The 22100-nt window shown below is 40.0% G+C and overlaps 1 protein-coding gene across 1 annotated transcript in view; it reads right to left on the bottom strand.

The window, feature by feature from the left end:
* Positions 1-16776, bottom strand: part of Col4a3 (collagen type IV alpha 3 chain) — a 131462-nt gene extending 114686 nt beyond the window's left edge. The window contains exon 1 of the mRNA XM_026409533.2: positions 16690-16776. Coding sequence (XP_026265318.2) covers positions 16690-16776 — 87 coding nt within the window. The remainder of the gene's footprint in view (positions 1-16689) is intronic.
* Between the last annotated feature and the right edge of the window lie 5324 nt (positions 16777-22100).

Genomic DNA, 22100 nt, shown 5'->3' with positions numbered 1-22100 from the left:
TTCAACCAAAAACCATTCCCAGTGCACCATTTTCTTCTCTTTCTTTCTTTCTTTGAATTCATATAAAAATTGTATGCATTTATTGTGTATAACATGATGCTTTGGAATATACAAATCTATGTATTTCTTCATGGCTAAATCAGGCTAATGGGTATATGCACATCTATGTCATTTGGTGGAGAATACTTCAGATCAACTCCTTACCATTTTTCAAGAATACAATATATTATTAATAACTGGAGTCACCATGTTGTACAATTTGTGGAACACCATTTTTGAAAAATTCTCCAGAATCATCCTTTTGTATAGTTGCCATGGTTACCCTGGGATTTTTTTTTTACCCCTCCCCCCATGCTAATTTTAAGTAGAACAATTTAAGATATTTACCCCTACAATTCCAAACTTTAAAAACTGGTAAAACAAGCAACAAACTGTTCCTTCTTCCTGTGGAAATACTCCCAGAGAATCTGTTCATGTAGTTGCTTCAAAGTCAGGTTTTTTGTTAGTTCGTGTTTTTACAAATCTAAGGTGATTGGATTACAAATCTAAGGTCATATGAAATAATTATAATTTAATTTAATTCACATTTATTTTACTAGTAAATTAAAATTAAGTCATAATCTCATTTTAGAAATGAGCAGGTAAACTGCTCTCTCAGTACGGAAGTCACTGTGGCATTACTGCTTGTGGTAAGGGGAGATTAAAAATAAGCTAAATGAGTTCGGACTCCTAGGCAAACACTGGAAGGTGATTTGGTCAAATATTGACAAACACTGCCACCCACCACCACACGCTCCTAGACGTGCCAGGCAATGTGCTAAGCAGTGGCAGGTCCTGTGCATTTGATCATTACAGCATCCCATAGGCTGGTGTCATTATCTTCATTTTATAGATAAGGAAAGCAGCTTAATGACTTGGCCAGAGCAACAGAGCTTGTTCTTGGTGGTGTGGTTGATATAAGGAAGAACTTGCTGTGTGTCATCTCAAAGGAGTCTGGGTCCGTGAAAAAGTTCTGCCTAAGAAAAGGGTCCTCATGTTAAAAATAATGAGAATTGATGGATTTAGAGTTCAGGGAGAAAGTGTGATTGGGGTCAACCATCCTTTGTTTTATTCTAACGCATCACCATGCACACCAGAGTGGGTTGCAGGGGTGCAGCTTGTGATGGTGGCTACGACAATCACCCTCTCGTATTCATTCTGCTCAGGAACTACCATTTCAATTTCAGAAACAAAATGCTCTGTTCTTCATATTGAATATACAAGAAAATTAGAGGTCAAGAAAAACTTATAATGACAACAGACGTCAACACGGAGTTCAGTCTATTTGGACCAAATCAGCAATGTAGCCCATCAGAAAGCCCAGCTGTCCCAGGGGCAAACATGTCCGACTTCAGGGCCACTTCTCACTGCTTTCTGAAGGTGGACTTTATTGAAACCAACTCCCAGGTAAATCATTTACAGTAGGCTAGTTGGTGGATGCTAGAGTATTTGGTATTAGTCTCCTGTTTTCTTATCATAATATGTTAAACACATTGCAAATATTAACTTGCTTATACATAAAGTTCTTGAATTATATACATGATAGCTCAGGAGGCGGCAGATGGATATTTTGTTTCAACGGGGGCAGGTCAAAATTGCCTTCATTTTCCTGCATTACAAAACCTTGGGTCTTCATGTCTTTTCCATTTTGTGGGGGTGGTAGTGGTGTTTGTTTGTTTGTTTTTTCCCACACTATACTTTTGAGATTTTGATGCAGCCATTATTCGATCTACTGCTGAGATGATAATGCAGTCTCATGATTTTCAATTTACTGCTCAACTTTATATAAGGATGTTGGTTTAGTTTTATTTTAGATGCTTCCTTTGAGCCAGGTCCACCCTCAAGAAATCTAAAAAAAAAAAAAAAAAAAAAAAGATGTCTAATAGATTCTAGGTTCCACTGTCCCTTGCTGGGGGGTCATAAAATTGGGCAAGAGGAGCAAGAGGGGATGTGTTGAGTGGGGTGACATAGAAAAAGAGAAAGTTACTCTTTGACACATTGAAAATTCTCTTCCAATGATTGGGATGATCTTGAACCAATTCAGATGTCTGAGGGTGGTGGCCAGTGGAAGGTCTCTGAACCTTTTCATTACAGAGTCCTAGCTGTCAGTAGGTGGAGGGACACTTGCAATAATGGGCTGAGGAGGCCAGGATCTTTATATCTATCAGACACTTGGCTGACTGCAGGCCCATAGTAAGGAAACTAACCAGAAAACACCATGTTTTATTTGTGACCCTAGCTGTGTGCTCCATTGTAAGATCTGTATTCTAGGGAAATACTAGCTCCATCTAAAATATTACTTTGGTTCATTTTGGGGCAGAACTGAAAGAAGTCAATAGGGCATGGACAGGTTATTCTAGGATCAACACTGGAAAAACTGGGAATAATTTGGGGGAAATTGTTTTAAATTTCAATTTTCAATTCCCAAACAAATCACACATTTCATTAATAAGAAGATAGACTATATAAATATTTTTAAAAACCTGTTAACTCAATTTATATTGACAAGATCTGGCATAATTTCACTTTTTCACTATTAGTATTAATAATGTATCTATCTGACTGGTAGAATTTGTAAAAAAAAAAGCATTGTACTAGTTGGGGCTAACTAATATTAATTAGATGGGTCTGTTATGAAATATTGTATGTGCAGGCAAAATCCCTTATGCCATATGATTCAATCTTTTATACTAATATATCAAACTACCAACATTTTTTACCCTTAGGTCCTTACAATATAAGTAATTTTGGTTTTGTTTTGTTTTTACATGTATCATATAATTCAAATCTTCATAAATGACTTGCCTTTCATGTATTGCTAGGAAAAAAGATCAGTATATAGAAAAATATTCATGGCCAATCTGACACTTGCTTCCAGTGGCTTCATTTTGAAATTTCATAAGACTTTACCATTTGTTTGAAGGATATTTCTAGAGCTTCTTCAGCACAGGGAATGGTACCTAAGCTGCTCTGTGACTGTGTACAAAATGAATTTAAACTGTTGACCCTCTTGCATCTAGTTGCAAATAAATGGAATTTGAAGGAGGCTTTCTACCAAAGCAGGTTCCATTGCTTCTGTTTTAAATATAGGTCAAAGAAAACCATGTTTTAAAGGTAGGAAAGAAATAAGTTATTAATAGTAAATGTGACTCGGGAACATCTCTATAATTAACAAGTATTTTAGCTGAGGTATTCAGTAGAAACACGATAAAAATCTTTGAAATCATGGCCGAGTTTTAGCACTGGTATTTACATGGGATGGTGTAAGGTAAATAAACTGTCCATTTGTGTGTGTGTGTGTGTGTGGGGATAGTGGTAAGGGAGGGATGTCATTTCTGCTGATGTTTTCAAATAAAGTTATTAGAAAATACCAGCAGTAAAGAATGCTCTGAATAATATTTTTGAAAATAAAAAACAAACTCCTTAATACATTCCAGGAAGTCCTAGGTCACAAAATAACAGGAGAATTACAGGAGCATAAGAAACATATTTGGACTATTGCTTTTCTGATATTGAAACTCATTCCTGTCTCGGTAATACTTGGCATCTGTGGAATGCTTGACTGTGTGCAAATGTGCTCAATTGTATTACTTCTGGAAACAGGGGGCAGATTTTATCTGCCACATTTTATGATGGAGGAAATGGAGAGTCTTGGAATTTGAGTGACTTGTCCCAAACCGTCAGAGCAGTGTCTTTCTCTGGCACACGATGAAGGGCTCTGGATGCCTCAGATGGCTTTGTCTGCATGATTGCCCTCATAGGTCTGGGGATGCTGCTCATTCAGGTCACATGGGCTCTGAGGATTCTGTCTCTGAAAGGCCTGTGTGGAAACTCTGAACGGTTCCATGGGCACCTGCCATTCTCCACAAATCCCCCCCTTGGTCTCTTCCAGCCTTATCTGCAGCAATTAGAGAACCTTGCTACCTGCGTGGGACACATCATCTGGCTTCCCTCTGTTGGGACTCTATCTCATGAGATATAGGGTTGTTCTTCATTTTAATCACTTTTTGGAAGGGATTGTGGAATCTGCTTTTGCCTCCGATGGCACGATAAGAAGAGCCCAGTCCATGTGTGTACGCCTCGAAGCACAGCGGCTAAGAGTTGAGGAGAGCAGGAGCCAGACAGAAGGCAGAAGAAGCATGAGTTCCACCCACTAGCCCTGCTTGCTGCTTTCTGAACTCACTGTCGACCTTTTTAAGTACTTTACTTTGGAAGATAAACTATTTTTAAGTCAATAAAATCTTACTGCTTCATGGCACCCTTGTACTTAGAAGTTTTCTAAATAAAGTGTCCCCCATTTTACTGTTCTGTGCGTGTACCAATCCTTATTCCTCCTTCTAAACTCTAATCTGATTTTGCTTTTCTCTATTAACCCTCTTGTGCAATGTAACTTTCTTGTCTGCAGGCTTACCCAGTCCCTCATTTGCCCACCCCCACAAGCACAGGAGCAATCAGGTTTGTTATGTCTACCTTGTTCCCAGCATGTAGCACTGTACCCTACGTATGGTAAAATATAGAAAAGTATTTGAATTGTTGAATTAACCAATGAAGCATTGGATAATTCATTTGAAAAACAGTGTTACATTCTTATGCAAAAGGATTAAAGGATCTACAAAATCTTCACTGACATTTCAGTTTCAGTGCTTCATGAAACACTGGTCCAATTCCAGGTAGCCCCAGCAAGGCCGACTGTGATGCCGAGAACTAGAATCACAAATAGTGTAAGACATGACACCTGTCTTCATGAAGTTGAGGAGGGGCAACAACATGGAACAGGTTAAATTATTTCCTGACTACAGAGACAAATAATATTTCAGGAAATAAAGGAATTGATTTATTGATTGGAAAAGAATATCAAGTGTCATTCATCCCTCATAACAAAATACTTTAAAAATTAATCTTATCTCAAATATTACTTAGTTATTTAAATAATAAACAGAGTAACATCTGATATTCTTTTTTCAGTGATCTGGGAAGTTTGGGGTTGGAAAGTTGTCTAATGAATATTCCTAATCACTAGAACTCCCAATTAGAAGCTCACTTTCTCCATAAACCTGATGCTTGGATCAGACTCATATGCAGATCAGGAATGACATTAACTTACCATCTAACTCTCAAAAATACACAAGTCAGACATTTGATAAGAAAACATCTGCATACATAATTATTAAAATATGATTTTAGTAAATGTTTCTTTTCAAAAAGGCCTATGTTAACAATATTTCTAGATAATTGGAAATGAACAAAATATCCAATAAGAGAGAGTTACTCGATTAGGATGCTTTCAACACTCAATGAAATCCTCTGTAGACATTTGAAAATTACATTTATAATAATCAATGATATAGCTAGGTGCAGTGGTGCATGCTGGTAATCCCCAGCTACTTGAGAAGCTGAGGCAGGAAGATTGCAAGTCCAAGGTGAGCCTTTCTGACTTAGCAAGACCCTGGCATAAAATTTAAGAAAAAGGCTGTGAATGTAGTTCAATAATAGAGTGCCCATAGGTTCAATCCCTATGCTATAAATTTTTTTTCATCTGTCTATTATTAGTTCAAAAAAGTTGAATGAAAAAAATTCTGATAATTAATAAAAAAATGAATAAATAAAAAAGAAAAAAAATTCTGGAAGGGAAGAGACCAGAATGTTAGCAGTAATCAATTTTGGAGTAATATGATTATAGCTAATTTTTATTTCTTTATTTATGTACACTTTGAATCATTTTCCAAATTTTGTACAACACAGAGAATTTTTAAAAATCCAAGACTTGAATATTTTAGCATAAATAAATATCATAAAATTATTCTATCATTACAAAGAAAATAAACATCTTGCCTTGTTGTTTTGGGTCTCTTCAGATATGGTTTGTCATTTGATACAAAGGAAGAATAATACAGATTTCTCAACTTCCTACTTGTACAAGCTTTTCCTTGGGAAATTCATGTAACAACAAAAATATCCTGGTGGAAAAAAAAAAATCCAGGGACCTGACTGTTTTGTCTACATAATGACAAATCTCTTTAATGTTTCTAAATACACTCAACTCGTTTTTAAACATTGGGATCCCTCTTCTAAGGAAGCAATTTAGAGAGACCATGTAATTAACCAACATGGATCTTCAAGATTAAAAATGGAAGGCTCCTAACTTACCTCAAACTACCACCAGAAAGGTAGTACCAGAAAGGTACAATATTTTTAAATGACTATGTTTTAAATAGCTCTGAAGATTATACTGTTTAAAATAATTTGCTCACTCAAATGATTAATAAAAAATTCTGAGAATATGAAATATCTTTAAGTATATATGCATGAAAATTTATATCTATATACACATAAAATATCTAACATGATATGTGGCTTATCTGATATTGTATACACAGAGCTGGAGTTTTAATCTTATTCTCTGTGTATATAATGATTATCAAATTAATTGCACTGAATCCAGGAGCAGAGACAGGTTGAGCAGCTGCCCTGTTGATCTGGATGGATTCTCTCCCTTCCTCTCCTTCTGAGGGGCTTGTCACTTGGTCCCACTTGGTTTAACCGGGTCTCATTTTTCCATCTTGGAACTTCCCTTGCCTGATCCTACAATCAGTTGAGACAAGAGTTCTTTGGTTCAGTTTCGAATTCCCGCCCTGGGCTTCACAGTCACATTCAGCAAATTCAGACCCATCCCGATGAGATTGCAAAGAGAATCACAGAGTTATGTTGACAAGAACAAAAGAACATTTTATCACACCACTTTATGGGTGGGCTCACTCCCAAACCACACTGTGAAGTCATTACCAAAGCAACAGCTGTCTTGTGAATGGCAGAAGTGCCCTGCACTGTCTCTCTTTTGCTAAAATGCTAATTTGTTGAAAGTAAACAATAAAGTTATACCATCATCAGCACATACAGGTCTGCAGACTTAGACTACCCTATTATGGTTTGAATGTGATTCGTCCCCCAGAACTCATGCAAGAGCTTAATCCTCAAAGTTTTATGTTAATGGGATTAAGAGGGTGGAAACTGAATTCAACTATGGTGTTTAGAGATGGGCCCTTTGTGAAGCAATTAGATTCCATTATGTCACTCATGTGAATCCCCCATGATTGAATCCTGGTGGCTTTGTAAGGAGAGAGACAGAGACCACACACAGAGATAAGTGCACACTCCTGCCATGAGGTGATGCAGCCAAGGGGAGCCCTTGCCAGAACCTGTGCCAGCCATGTTGTTTGGACTTTCAGCTTCCAAAATCATGAGCCAAAATAAACCTGTTTTGTTTATGAAGTTACCTGCCTCAGGTACTTCATTATAGTAATGAAAAGCTGTATAATCCACACACTGTCCAACAAGCAATTTTCAATCCTTAATTAAGCTAAGCATAGTGAACCTACTCTTTTTGTGGTACCCTGACACCCTGCCTCTTTACTGTACCTCTCTCAAAACACTCATCATATTCCTTCATGCATGTGCATTCCCTTTGCTGCAAATAAATAAGCTCAATTTTTAAATTTTTTAATTTTATTTGCTTACATGTTTTTAAGTTCTCGGTTTATTCCTTGACAACCTAGGAGTGATAAAATCAGTCTATCTGTGTGTGAGAGGATCTGGCCTAGAATACATCCTTCAGCACTTGACAGGGCTGCCTCCAAATCCAGCCTCAGCCTGAGTATTTCCTCAGAAAGGCTGCTCAATTCCCCTCCCTGTGGTCAGCACCTCTGATTCTCCATCCTTTCCCTCCTAGGAGCACCTCCATCCCTAGGTACCTGGTCATCTGTTTTTTGGGCTGCTGTCCACTTACCAGCACCTGTCCCAGGGCCCATATCCTGTCCATGTCCTGCTGGCCTTTAATACTAGTAATGACATTATAGTCAATAGAATATAAAGGCTGGTTATTTACTCTGTACCAGGCATGGTGTCGAGCACTTTGGGTGTATTATTACCATATTCAGACTATTAAAAATAGAACTGTTTTCTAACTTGTTCAGGATAACACTAAGCCTCTTACCTGGATGGACACTAGTGATCATTTGGCTTATCATTTAACACACAGACAATAGTATATCTCAACAATGCTTTTAATAGTGATCACATATTGAAATGATAATATTATAGAAGTGTTGGTGAAAAAAAAAAATATATATATATATATATATATATATATATATATATTCAAATTCACTTCTCTCTTTTAATTTTTTCCAAGTGGCTACTAGAAAATTTAACATGACATACATAGCTCATAGTCATGGCTCACATTATACTTCTGTGGCAAGATCATAGGTGTGTACATACCCAGAGTTCTGAAAGTATATGAGGTGGAAAATTATAGAGCCCATACAATTTAGTTCAGTCTTGGCTAGAAAACATACTGAAGCTGGAGACCTTAACTAGCAGTTGCATGAGGGAATTCAGGAAGAATGGAAAGACTGACCTGGATGCTTTGGGAAGACCACAGCCAGAGTTTTCATCTCCAGAGACAAACAGAATTTTTACTACAGAAACTAACTACATTACCACTAAGGTTATAAACTATGGCTTTCACAGGAGGTCAACCAAGCTTCAACTAGGCAAATATTCTCCTATCAATTTTTTTGGTCAGAGAGCGTCAAGGTACTCTCTGTAACAAACCTTGAAATAAACAAGGGGCAGAATGTTATGATGTTGTGGGCAATGTTTGTATACCACCAGAATCCGTACGTTGAAGCCATGCCTCCGAATGCAGTGGAATTTGGAGAGGGGAACTCTGGAGTAATTAGCTTTAGGTGAGGACATGAAGGCAGAGTCCTCATCTTGGGATTAGGGCCCTTATCAGAAGAAAGCCAGAGAGCCAGCTCTCTTTCTCAACCACGTGAGGATACAACAAGAAGTTGGCAGTGTGTGCCAGGCAGAAGATCCTCACCAGCACCCACATGGGTTGGCACCCAGATCTTAGAGTCGCCGCCTCCAGACTTGTGAGAAGTAAGTGTTTATTCAAGCCAGTCAGTCCACAGTACTGGATCTAACAGCCCATGCTGAGGCAGACATTGACAGATTCATTCTGTAAACATTGCAAACATGGATTTTTCTCCATCATACACACTAGTTATGAAGGCCTTGAGTTTCATATTTGGAGCTGTTGGCAAACATATTGCCATAGCATGCACGTCCTAGGTAGACTCCCACAGGGTCCACCTGTACTTACACACCTAGCTAGTGCTGGGAGTTCACCGACATTGTCTCAAAGTCTCTCCACAGACCTTCAGGCTGTCCAGGCTTTCAGAGATAAAGACAACGCAAGATCATGGGGGCAGGAAAATGGCTCTTCTATCAAGAGCATGATGTAATCCCAGTTTCCTTACTCCTTCAAACTGAAACCAGAGGTGAAATAAATGACCTATGGTGAAAATCTGTTATGACTAAAAAGTTTAGGCTGAGGCCAGATATAAACTTTGTGGGACAAAAATGCTCAGAAGACCGTGTGTTTTTACTGATCTTGGAATATCCTTTCCCCCAAGATGGATGGCTGCTTCTTGCCTGAAGACCACAGCACAAGTATGATCAACTCCACACAGAGGAAGGAACACACGACATTCCCAGGCCAGAGTCAAAGGAACGCTGCCCGGCTTCCATGCTTTACTCAACTGCAACACTTCACAGAGCTAACACGCCTTACAGTTAACACCAGGCCGTTAATGCCGTGTTCTGGGTAACGCAACAGAAACTGCAAGAGAAGCATGAAGACAAATTGCACTTAATTCACAATTTTTCCAAGGATCAGGCATAAAAACAAACCAACTCTTCTAACCTCAGAGAAATACTCAAGGAACAAAAGTCTTGACTTGGTCAGGAGGAGAGAGGGGGTGGATGTGTCCTTGTTGATCTTGACCCCTGCCTCACCAAACAGAAGTCTAGTATGTTTGAGAAAGTGAGCAGTAGGAGGGATGGGAGGAGGGTGACCCTGCCTTAGTGTGTTCAGGCTGTTATAACAAAATACCTTAGTCTGGGTAATTTATAAACAACAGAAATTTATTATTCACAGTTGTGAAGGCTAAGAAGTTTAAGGTCAAAGTGCCAGCAGATTCAGTGTCTGGTGAGGGCTGCTCTCTGCTTCAAAGATGGCACCTTCTCACTGTGTCTTCATATGTTAGAAAAGGCAAACAAGTGTCCTTGGGCCTCTTTTGTAAGGACACTACTTCAGTTCACCTCCCAAAATTCTGACCCAACTCCACACCATCACCTTGGGGTTACATTTCAATGCATGAGTTTTGAGAACATCCAGACCAAAGCTGATGTTCCTCTCTCCAGACCAGTACTATGTGATCCCATCTTACTAAGGAGAAATCCCTAGGAAGCCACAGAATCACTTTGCTGTTTTTGTCTCAAGGATTAGACAGCTCCAATCTGTGAGCCGTGAGGCCAAATGGGTGGTGCAGGCTATTATGACAGAGGAAGCTCAGTTCCCAAGTCTCTTTCTCACAATGTCTCCCCATGAGAAAGAGTCAACAAACAGAAGAGATAAGATGATAGACTCCAGATGTTGAAAGTTAGAACAAGAAGCAGAAAAATAATAGAGATACTTGTAAAATGACTAAAAGCATAAAGAAGGAAGAAAAATATGGGGAGAAAAACACAACACAAGAGAACAGATGGACTCCAAAGAGAACTTCTAGAAATAAGACTAGTCATTGAAGATCAGATCAATGAATGACAATGATCACATTGAACATTTATGGAATGATTCCTATGACACGTGTGGTAAGTGTGCATTACTGTATTAAATAACTTGATCTTCATAAATTCCTGAGGATTAAATCTGCTGCTTCTGCTTTAAGATGAGCAAACAGACATTTAAGAGCTGTTAATTAATAGACTTAGGTCATGATGTGCATCAAATCATTTTAGAGTGCTTTATCATTACTGAAAAGTTAATTGAAAATTGATTGAAAATGCATAGACAGTTAAAAAGAGCAGAAGAGAGAATTAAAGAATTGGAAGATACACGTAAGGGGATTTCACAGCATGTGGTCTGGAGAGAGAAAAGAGATTAAATCATGGGCCTGGACCCTCAGGAAGTAGAGCAAAGCTGATGTGAACTATACAACTGATGCACGGTCTCTGGGGACTGTTCGAAGAGTATGAGTGACCCTCTGTACTCAGGACAGTTCTTCATGGGAGAAGAATTTACCCAATGGCTCTGGTCTCCCATTGGTGAAAGATTTGCTCCACAGACGTTAAAGCCCCACACTTCTAGCATACAATAGAGAAGCTGAGGGACAGAGCCTAGAGGAAGCATCAGCATGTGCTTATGTAAAATCTGTAGTCAAGGTGGGGGAGCCATAGTTCTATAAAGATGAGGCCAAGAATATCTGAGCAGCATGTGAAAGGTATCTTATTTCTACATCAGAAGTTAGGAGAAGTAGAAGGCAAAAAGCAGAAGGCCCAGCCTGTGTCTAACAAGCTGCCAAGATTAGAGAGAATTTTATGTCTCTCTAGACATAAAAATGTGATGGCTGAGAATTTTAAAGATTTGATTAAAACCTGAATTGCAGATTAAATATCCATGCACTCACTCACTGTAATTTTAACAACATGATCAAAAACCTTGACCTATATAGAAACCTTTGAAGTCACAATGTAATCGTTACCACAACTCAGTCACAAAAGGATAACTAGAAAATCTTCATGTGTTTGAAAATTAAGGAATACACACCTAAATAACCCACAGAACAAATATTAGAAAAACTATTAGAACTTAATGATGTTAAAATACTACTTATTAATATTGTGTGATGCAGCTAAGGCAGAAATTTTTTAGCCTTAAGTGCAGTTGAATTTTTCAAAGTTGTTGGATCAAAATCAAAATATAAAACTCAAACCAAGAACAGGGGTACATGCCTATAATACCTTGGGAGGTTGAGGAAGGAGAGTGCAAGTTTAAAGCCAGTCTATGCAATTTAGTAAGTTCATCGGCAACTTAGTGAGAACCTGTCTCAAAATAAAATATAAAAAGGGCTGGGGATGCAGCTCAGTGATAAACTGTCCCTGGGTTCAATCTCCAGTGTGTACACACACACACACACACACACACACACACACACATATATACACATATATGTGTATTTATGTTTTGAATAAATTAAACCATGCTTTATTATTTCCTTAATAGGCTGTTAAAATTTTAAATATGTCATTTACAATAACACCAAGAATATAAAAGAATTAGAAACTAAAGAAACAAAAACTAAAACATTGTAAGAAAATTAACCCATTTAAATAAAGATACATGTGGCAACATTACTTGTAATGGCCTCTGCCTTGAATTCATTAATCAATTGCAGAATGGAAAAATACATTGTTTTTATACATACAATATAGCAATGAAAATTAAGGTCTTCAGCTACAGGGAACACAGAAATGAAACTTTGACAAGCAGATGCTTGTCAAACTTCAGTCAATGGAGAACAGAGAAAAGAAAACCAAACAATTTTAAAGAAAATAATAATAGCAGAGGTAACTGCTCTGTCCTATCAGGTATAGGTTTAGCATAAAGTTAGTAATCAAAACGGATCTGGTATTGATGTAGAGGCAAAAAGGAGCAGGGAGGGGGAGAGAACAGAGAGCTTACTAATTAACTCCATGTAAATTGATGCTCACTATATACATGTCTGCAGATGTAACACTGCAAAGCCGAAGGAAAGAATGCTGTAGCTGATAAAGAATGAGGGATAATTTGTTATCTATATCAAAAAAGATATAGTCATACTCCATAAGTAGAAAATAATTCCAGGATTAAAAAGAATTTAAACTATAAAAACTTTTTTAAACAAACAAAAAAACAGGAGAACATCATCAGGATCCCAGAAAAGAATTTCTTCAACAAGGTATAAAGGACAAAACGTTGAAGAAGGATGAATAAGTTTGAGATTAAGGGGAAAAAAAGCATTTACACATCAAAAAAAAAAAAAAAGCATTTACACATCAAGGCACCAAAAACGAAATAAAAAGATAAACCAAAGATCAGAATAAAATGACTTCTATAAATGACAAATACGTTGTGGTGCCCAAATATGTAAATAACTTCCAATTAATTAGCATCAAAGAGGTAAAGCTCACAGTTGATAAATAAGCAGAAAGTGGTATTTGCAATTCATGCAAAGGGAACTATATATGGCCAATTAAGGGCTAAGAAGGTTCACAAACTCACTAGTCAAACAAGCCCTCAGTTTACACTCATCAACATTCAGACACACCAAGTTTTACCAAGGATGTAGGGAAATGTGTACTCTGGTTCACTGATGATACAACTCTTCTGAAGATCAATGTGGCAGTTCCTAATAAATTTAAAACATGCTTCCTCTATGAGCCACCTAGGAATTCAAATTCTAGTTGTCTTGATGGTATATATACAAACACATGCATTGCAACTTTGTGAAATGAAAATTTGAAGGCAAACTTAACCCTGTTTAGGGGGAAAAATAATGGCTTTATTTATATTACTGGATACTATGTAGCAGATATTTTCACAAATAAATCACATCAATATGTGTCAACATGGACCCAGGGACATAATAATGAGTGATAAAAGACAAGTTCCATAGACATACATATATATAATGTGAAGCTATTTATTACATTAGAAAGACCACAAAACAATAATATTTACTTTTTACTGGGACTGCACACACACGCATACACGCACACACACTCAGAAAGCGTAAGTACAAAAGTGTGTATGGGAAGAGAGAAATCTAAGCCAAGAAGCCAAAGTTTATTAACATTTGCTGAATCTCAGATAAATTGGTGCAGGATGCATTACTTTTCGCTTGTTTGAAATGATTTCGAGTCCGACTGAAGTTTCTAAATTTAAAATGCCATCAGGTGAGACAGCATCCTTCCTAGAGCCTCTTGACAGTTCTTGCTCTTTGCCCTTCACAGTCCAGCCCTGCCTGGAATTCAAGACCCAGTATGGAAGGATAACCCTTGATGTCTCAGTTGGTGAACCTCACCTATCCAGAGAGAAAGAAGGGCTCCCTGTATCTGCTCTGCCACACAGATGACCTGGGGTAACAACAGAGCACCTCCCAGTCTCCAGTGGGTGAGCTGAGTGGGCCGGCTATACAACCGGAGAGTGTGCCAGAGAGTGTGCCGAACAGCCCGCCTGGAGCTGATGCTGAGCCAAGGGCGAAGCATTCACTCTGGGTGCTCTGGGACAGATTGTGTGGGAGGACAGTTCCACCCCGTCTAAACTCGCTTGAAGGGTCAACACCACTGTGGTCTTCCTGTTTTGTTCAATGCTAAAGTAAAACTGCAGAAATTTAGAGCAAAATGTAGTCTTACCTAATGTAGCACAAAAGATGACCAATATGATGCCCAGAGGCTAAATTTAGCTCTCACTTATACATTGTTAGGCTCTCATTATGGACTTTTTGTTTTTAAACAAGTAGTTGCTAATATTTAGAATTTGAGATATTTCTAATACCAAATAGATTCCCAGCTTCGCTTTTGAAGTGATTGGGCACAACTGGGCCTGAATTCTGGAATGCCAACAGCCAGTTGGCTCTGAAGGTTTCCTCTTACTTGGGTGCTTCTCTTATGACCCTGCCTGCTGGCCAAACAAGGGTTTCAACACCCCCAATTCACAGGTGAGAAAACTGAGGCCCAAAATGGTCAACTGCCTTCATCAGCATCAGATAGTTTGTGGAGGAAGTCATGTAAGCACACGTCACCCAGTTATCAATTAACTGTTAATTCCTTTTCTCCAGAAGGTAAAGACCCATTTCACGATTTTGATGGCATATTTTTTCTATCTACTTCAGCAGATACAATGGAAATGATAATCCTTGAAGTTTATAACAAAGACTTATTGCAAATGATGATAAAAAATAGACTCATTATTATATTAATTAATTAATTAATTATGATATTAATTAAAGCAAGAAGGTGCCAAGATTTGGCCAAACTCAAAACAGAAAATTCTACAGGCAAAATATAAGTGAATACAACAATATAATTTAAAATGGCTTGTCTGCAGGTTGTATGGTCACTGGCTGATCTTTATAGGAGTATGATTCCTCTACCTTCCCGAATTTCCTTCTGAGCTCAGAAACATGTGCAAACCCTGCTCTGGAACCCTTTCCCAGGCCCTCCCACAACATCCAGTTCCCTTAGGTTTTTTACTTCTAAGATGTGTTTATTCCAGTTGAAGCTGTTAGATAATCCTCACCGATTTGCATGAGTTATATCCATCGTGCCCAGCAGTATTTAACCACCTAGACTGGGCATTCCTCATCTATGAAAAATGCATTTCTGTTAGAGCCAAGTACATGAAGAGATTAACTGGATTACAAAAATCCTTTAGAATGTGAAACACTAAATAGCCTAAATGTAAATCTATAGGGCAATGGTTCAATTAACTTGGCATATTGGGGAAAATTATGCAACAGAGTGAAAAAAAAAGAGGTAGATCTTTAATATGACATAGATTTATAAGTTGCAAAAATGTACATTTATATGTACATGTACATATATGTAGTATGGAATGATACCACATTAAAAACCTAAACATACTGTTTGTTCATATATGTGTATGTAAATGCATAGAAACTGTCTGAAAAGAAACATGGAAGTGGTAGAATGGATACCTCTGGGAAAATGAGAGAAGAGTTTTAGCTGCATCTATAATGTCTTAAATTAAAATTTAATTTAAATAGAAAAAAACGGGGATTATATGAGGCCATAGGTTCTGAAACTCTTTTCTTGGAACACATAAGGAATACTGTGATTGTTAGTTTCCAATCCATTATCAATCACAGAATCTGTAAAATATCTGCTCATCTTTTGAATAAAACTTGATAGACCATGTTATCATCCCAATTAACATTTAAGCGTAAAAATAACATGAAGCATCTGAGAAGTTAAATTTCACTTCCACAAGTTAAAATCAAGTCAGTCGACTCTAGGAGGCATAATAGTTTTGAGGAGACTTTATTTTCAATGCTAAAGAATAAGAACTATGGGGTGGATTTAAATGAACCCAGTGTCACTTAAACTCCTAACAGAAATCAAATCGATGGCATTGCTTAATTTATCCTGGTACAAGTTTTCTTAATTTTTCAGTGATGCCACTTGCTTTCCCACAGTCAATGGAACACCGAAGGCCAAGTTTTGACAAGGAGGACACTAAGCCCCAGAAAGAGTGAGGGTGAGGTCATAACTAGGGTGAGCCGGGCTGGGACTCCCCGCAGGTTTCTCCTCCCAGTCCTCAGTCCTGGGCGCTTCCAGCCACCACAGCTGCCAGCTGTGCTTCACCGACCTCAAGTTGCGCATCCCCGTATCCGGTGTTCTCAAGTATCACCGCGGCAGTTATCTATCTGCCTACGGACGGACGGATCCTTCTGTAGATCTATCTACTTCCTGACCTCAGGAAGCCTTTCCTCTTCATCCTGTCTCCTAACGGCCTGGACAGGCCCCCTCCTCGCCTTGTCTTCCAGCGCCGCTCATTCCACCTGTTCCCGGGCATACCCACTAGCTCCTCTCTGCGCGCTGCCAGTCGGGACCTGCGTGGAGCCCCAGCTGCGCCAGGCAGCGGCTCCCGGACAGCGCCCCTGCGGGTGGGGTCGGCGGGACCCGCGTACACCCGGGGTGAGGACCCAGTGCAGCAGTGGGGGGCGCGCAGCAGGTACTCACCTTGCTCGCCGCGGGCGCAGCCGCCAGGAGCACCAGCAGGAGTCGAAGCAGGAGTGCCGGCGGCCTCCGTAAGGACCCGGGGCGCATGGTGGGCGCCGGCTCGGAGTTCCAGTGTGTCCAGGGGCCCACAGGCTCTCAGGCGACCGCGTCCCCTGCGCGGTGCGGGCTGGGAAGCCCCTGGTGTGAAGCTCGCTTGGCCAGCCCTCCAGCGCAGGTTTTGTAGAGCTCAGCCGCGCGGTCGGTCCCTCCCCATCCAGGCTTTGGTGGTGGCTCCAAGGGAGGGAAGAAGTGGCTCAGGTCCCGCCCTCGTCCCTCTCCCTCCCAACTCACCAGGCACTGTCCCTTCTACTGGGCATAGTGCCCAGGAAGCGAGAAAGGGCTAAGCGACTGCAGGGCAGGTGGGCGCCCATCCAGGATCGGGGTTCAGAAGGTGATGCTCAAAGGTCTTGGGGCCCAGGTGGGGTAGGCGTTGCGGGTCGGAGGTGAGGAATTCGGGGGGATGTGCGGTGGGGAGGCGGCTGCACAGGGTGGAGGGAGTGGCTACCGGCCCTGCCCAGATTAAGCGGGAGGCGCGCCGGGCGTCTGCACTCGGGAGGCCCAGCGAGCTCCTGGCTCCAGCGCCCGTGCGTCTGACTGCCTTCCCTTCTCCAGCCCACCTCCAACTTGCGGCCGCCAGACTTGGCCGTGAGACCCTAGTGAGGAGGCTGCCGGGTCGCGGGTGGATTCGGGCTAGGCAGAGCCGAGGGATGCTCGCGGACCGAGAGGCGTCCCCCCAGGTAAGTCGCCCACAAGCTGGCAATCTGCGGCCCAAGCACCTGCCTGGGAGAGCAAGTGGAGCAGTCTAGGTAGGCATCCAAGGGAGGGGGATTTGTTGGCTGGGGAGTAGTGGCCCTGGGGTCACCAGAGGAGAGCTTTTATAGCTCCCAGGCTTGTCTGCCAGGGCTTGAACTGGGTGCTGTGTGTTTTGATTAATTTGGAGGCTCGGGTTACCGGCCTGGCAGTTGGGGCATTCCAAAATGCCAAGAGCAAGAGGCAGCTGAGGGGAAAGAGAAAGCCCATCCACTGAGTTGAACTGGCTTTTCAGGCTAAATGTTATCTGCGGAAATGCAGGGGAAAACAAGACCCGACTCTGGTCCAGGGTGTCTCCCTCCGGAGAGGCTGCCGGGTTGTGGGTCTCGGTCGCGGGTGGATTCCGGCTAGGCAGAAGAGGAGGCCTTGGATGCAAATTTGTTGCATCTGTCTTGTCAGGACTCTCTTGTGCCACAGACCAAATTGGCACGTTGGGTGAAGAATTTAGAGACCCTCTCAGAATAATGTTAAATACATAAAATACAATTAAAGCAGAATCAGTTTTTCTGGAACACAACATTAAAATACAGTACCAAAGTTATGATATAATAACAGGCATGCATCATTGTTGCATTAAACAGCTAGATCTAACTGCAGGTCTATTATGCAACTGTAATATTGGAGTGATACTGCAAATGATATTTTGAGAAAACTGGCCAAACTGAAATGTAAGATAAAAATACTAGTGGTTGCAAACTCTCAAGAACTGCCGATACTATTGTGGTCTATTGCCTATACTTGTAACTGAATGGAATGCTGAACTTCTGTAAAAGATTAGTGAAAATTAAGATATCACTTTTTTCCCCATCCAAATTTACTGACCATCTGAATTCCATTCCCAGATTAAGATCCTTTGCTTTGAAGCAGTGTTGCTGACATCTGCTATGGTTGGTTAGCAAACACCAAGTAGGAACTCTGGTTGGTCACTGATTGTAGGAAACCAATTACTTGCAATTAGAATCAAGGTCTAACAGGATTTTAAACATATGTAATCATTATAAAGAGGAAAAACCCTGACAGCGAGTGAAGACATCTTCCCACTATTTATTTATTTATGTTTTACTATAGAGTGAAAAGAGTCTTCTGTGCCAGTGATTCACAACTGTGGGTACGCATTAGAATATTCTGAGGCATGTCTAAAAGTTCTGATACCCAATGGATCCCAAGCCAATTATATCATACTCTAGAGAACTCCCTATCAGTGTTCCTAGTGATACCACGCACAGTCGAGTTTAAGAGCCACGGTTTTACTTGCATATTTTAGTTATCGGCATTGAATTAAGGCTTCTTGTTAGTAAAATAAAGAAGCAGACAGATAGAAAACTCTTTATTAAGATTTAGGGGATTTTGGAACACTGTGGAATTTGTGTGTCTAGACTGTAGATGTTGCAGTGTGATGCATAGTAGCTTCTCCTGATGGATAGGGAAGGTTTTTATGGAATTTTCTGTCATCCGAGTGAAGTAGGAAAGCAGATGCCCTGTTGAGGAAGTGACAATGTTCAAGAGTTCTTAGAGGCATATGATGATCTTTTTACAAACTGATATTGCTTCCTGGAAAACAAAAATAAACAATCTCCATCCCAAAGTTAATTGTTCTTTTATTTGCTGAATCTCAGAAGGTTTCTCCATTTGGATTTTCATTGCTTTTCCTTGAACCCACATCATTTTGATGGACTTGGCTTTATCAGCATCAGAATGGTCCTTCCTGCTGCAGCAACAGAGCAGGAAAGAAATATGATGGAAACAGAGTGAGGAGGGAGCCACGAAGAGCTTGGTCTCCACACTAGACCTGGTTTGTGAATCCTGCCCACACGTAGTCGTGTGACCTAACCTCCCTGGGCTGGAGTCAGGATAATCATGGTAACACCCAGGAAATTATAGGAATATATAATCCATCAGAGGCGCTTTGTCACAGATCTTTGCATGACAATCACATATTGCCATTTGATTCTTCAGGTGCATAAGGAAGAACAGACAGACATGATGAGAACCATGCTTTGGCATTCCTGGGGCCAGCAGCCTTGGCATCCCAGGGAGCTGTTGGGAATGGAGACTCTCAGGTCCCAGCCCAGAACCACTGAATCAGCCTGCATTCTCCAAGGTCTTGTGATTCATATGCACAAGAAACTTTGAGAAGTGGCTTTTCTAAAAGCCATGCTTAACCATCAATCCCACCTCCCACAATACATGTGACCCAATTTACTGCAACATACTGCTGTCCTGGTTTAAAAAAAAAAAATTCTTGATTTTTAAAAAATAACCTTGAGGTCAAGAAAACTGATATTTTTTTTCACAGTTGGCTCCTTAAATGTAAAAAAGAAAAAGGAAAAACAAAGGGAAGGTGGCAGTTCTTTTTGAAAAAAGGACACAGACATCTCTATTTTTGACTTTGATATCAGATAAGGATTTCGAACAAAATGAATTGGCCACTGTCTTTTTTTTTTTTTTTTTATTTTTTTTTTTTTTATTTTTTTTTTTTTTTATTGGTCGTTCATAACACTACATGGTTCTTAATACATCATATTACACGGTTTGATTCAAGTGGATTATGAACTCCCGCTTTTACCCCATATACAGATTGCTGTATCACACCAGTTTCCCTTCCATTAATTGACATATTGCCTTTCTAGTGTCTGATGTATTCTGCTGTCTGTCCTATTCTCTACTGTCCCCCCTCCCCTCCCCTCCCCTCCCCTCCCCTTTTCTCTCTCTACCCCTTCTACTGTACATCCTTTCTTCCATTTGTATTATCTTGTCTTACCCCTCCTTTCCTCTTATATGACATTTTGTATAACCCTGAGGATCGCCTTCCATTTCCATGCTATTTCCCTTCTCACTCCCTTTCCCTCCCACCTCTTATCCCTGTTTAATGTAAATCTTCTTCTCCAGCTCTTCGTCCCTACCCTGTCCTTGTTTACTCCCCTTATATCAAAGGAGTCATTTGGTATTTGTTTTTTAAAGATTGACTAGCTTCACTTAGCATAATCTGCTCTAATGCCATCCATTTCCCTCCAAACTCTATGATTTTGTCATTTTTTAATGCAGAATAATACTCCATAGTATATAAATGCCACATTTTTTTTATCCATTCATCTATTGAAGGGCATCTAGGCTGGTTCCACAGTCTTGCTATCGTGAATTGAGCTGCTATGAACATCGATGTAGCAGTGTCCCTGTAGCATGCTCTTGTTAGGGCTTTAGGGAATAGACCGAGAAGGGGAATAGCTGGGTCGAATGGCGGTTCCATTCCCAGCTTTCCGAGAAATCTCCATACTGCTTTCCAAATTGGCTGCACCAATTTGCAGTCCCACCAGCAATGAACAAGAGTGCCCTTTTCCCCGCATCCTCTCCAGCACTTACTGTTGTTTGACTTCCTAATGGCTGCCAGTCTTACTGGAGTGAGATGGTATCTTAGGGTAGTTTTGATTTGCATTTCTCTGACTGCTAGTGATGGTGAGCATTTTTTCATGTACTTGTTGATTGATTGTATGTCCTCCTCTGAGAAGTGTCTGTTCAGGTCCTTGGCCCATTTATTGATTGGGTTATTTGTTATCTTATTGTCTAATTTTTTGAGTTCTTTGTATATTCTGGTAATTAGGGCTCTATCTGAAGTGTGTGGAGTAAAGATTTGTTCCCAGGATGTAGGCTCCCTGTTTATCTCTCTTATTGTTTCTTTTGCTGAGAAAAAACTTTTTAGTTTGAGTAAGTCCCATTTGTTGATTCTGTTTGTTAACTCTAGTGCTATGGGTGTCCTATTGAGGAATTTGGAGCCCGATCCCACAGCGTGCAGATCATAACCAACTTTTTCTTCTATCAGATGCCATGTCTCTGGTTTAATATCAAGCTCCTTGATCCATTTTGAGTTAACTTTTGTGCATGGCGAGAGATAGGGATTCAGATTCATTTTGGTGCAAATGGATTTCCAGTTTTCCCAGCACCATTTGTTGAAGATGCTATCCTTCCTCCATTGCATGCTTTTAGCCCCTTTATCAAAAATAAGATAGTTGTAGTTTTGTGGATTGGTTACTGTGTCCTCTATTCTGTACCATTGGTCCACCCGCCTGTTTTGGTACCAGTACCATGCTGTTTTAGTTACTATTGCTCTGTAGTATAGTTTGAAGTCTGGTATCGCTATACCGCCTGATTCACACTTCCTGCTTAGTATTGTTTTTGCTATTCTGGGTCTTTTATTATTCCATATGAATTTCCTGATTCTTTTATCTATTTCTACAAGATATGCTGTTGGGATTTTGATTGGCATTGCATTGAACTTATATAGGACTTTTGGTAATATCGTCATTTTGATGATGTTGGTTCTGCCTATCCATGAGCAGGGTATATTTTTCCATCTTCTAAGGTCTTCTTCTATGTCTTTCTTTAGGGTTCTGTAATTTTCATTGTATAAATCTTTCACCTCTTTTGTTAGGCTGATTCCCAAGTATTTTATTTTTTGGGGGGATATTGTGAATGGAGTAGTTGTCCTCATTTCCGTTTCAGAGGATTTGTCGCTGATATACAGGAATGCCTTTGATTTATGCGTGTTGATCTTATATCCTGCCACT

Source organism: Urocitellus parryii, chromosome 1, assembly GCF_045843805.1.
Source record: "Urocitellus parryii isolate mUroPar1 chromosome 1, mUroPar1.hap1, whole genome shotgun sequence".
In the NCBI taxonomy this organism is placed as follows: Eukaryota; Metazoa; Chordata; class Mammalia; order Rodentia; family Sciuridae; genus Urocitellus; species Urocitellus parryii.
This window is presented reverse-complemented; position numbering and strand designations above follow the sequence as displayed.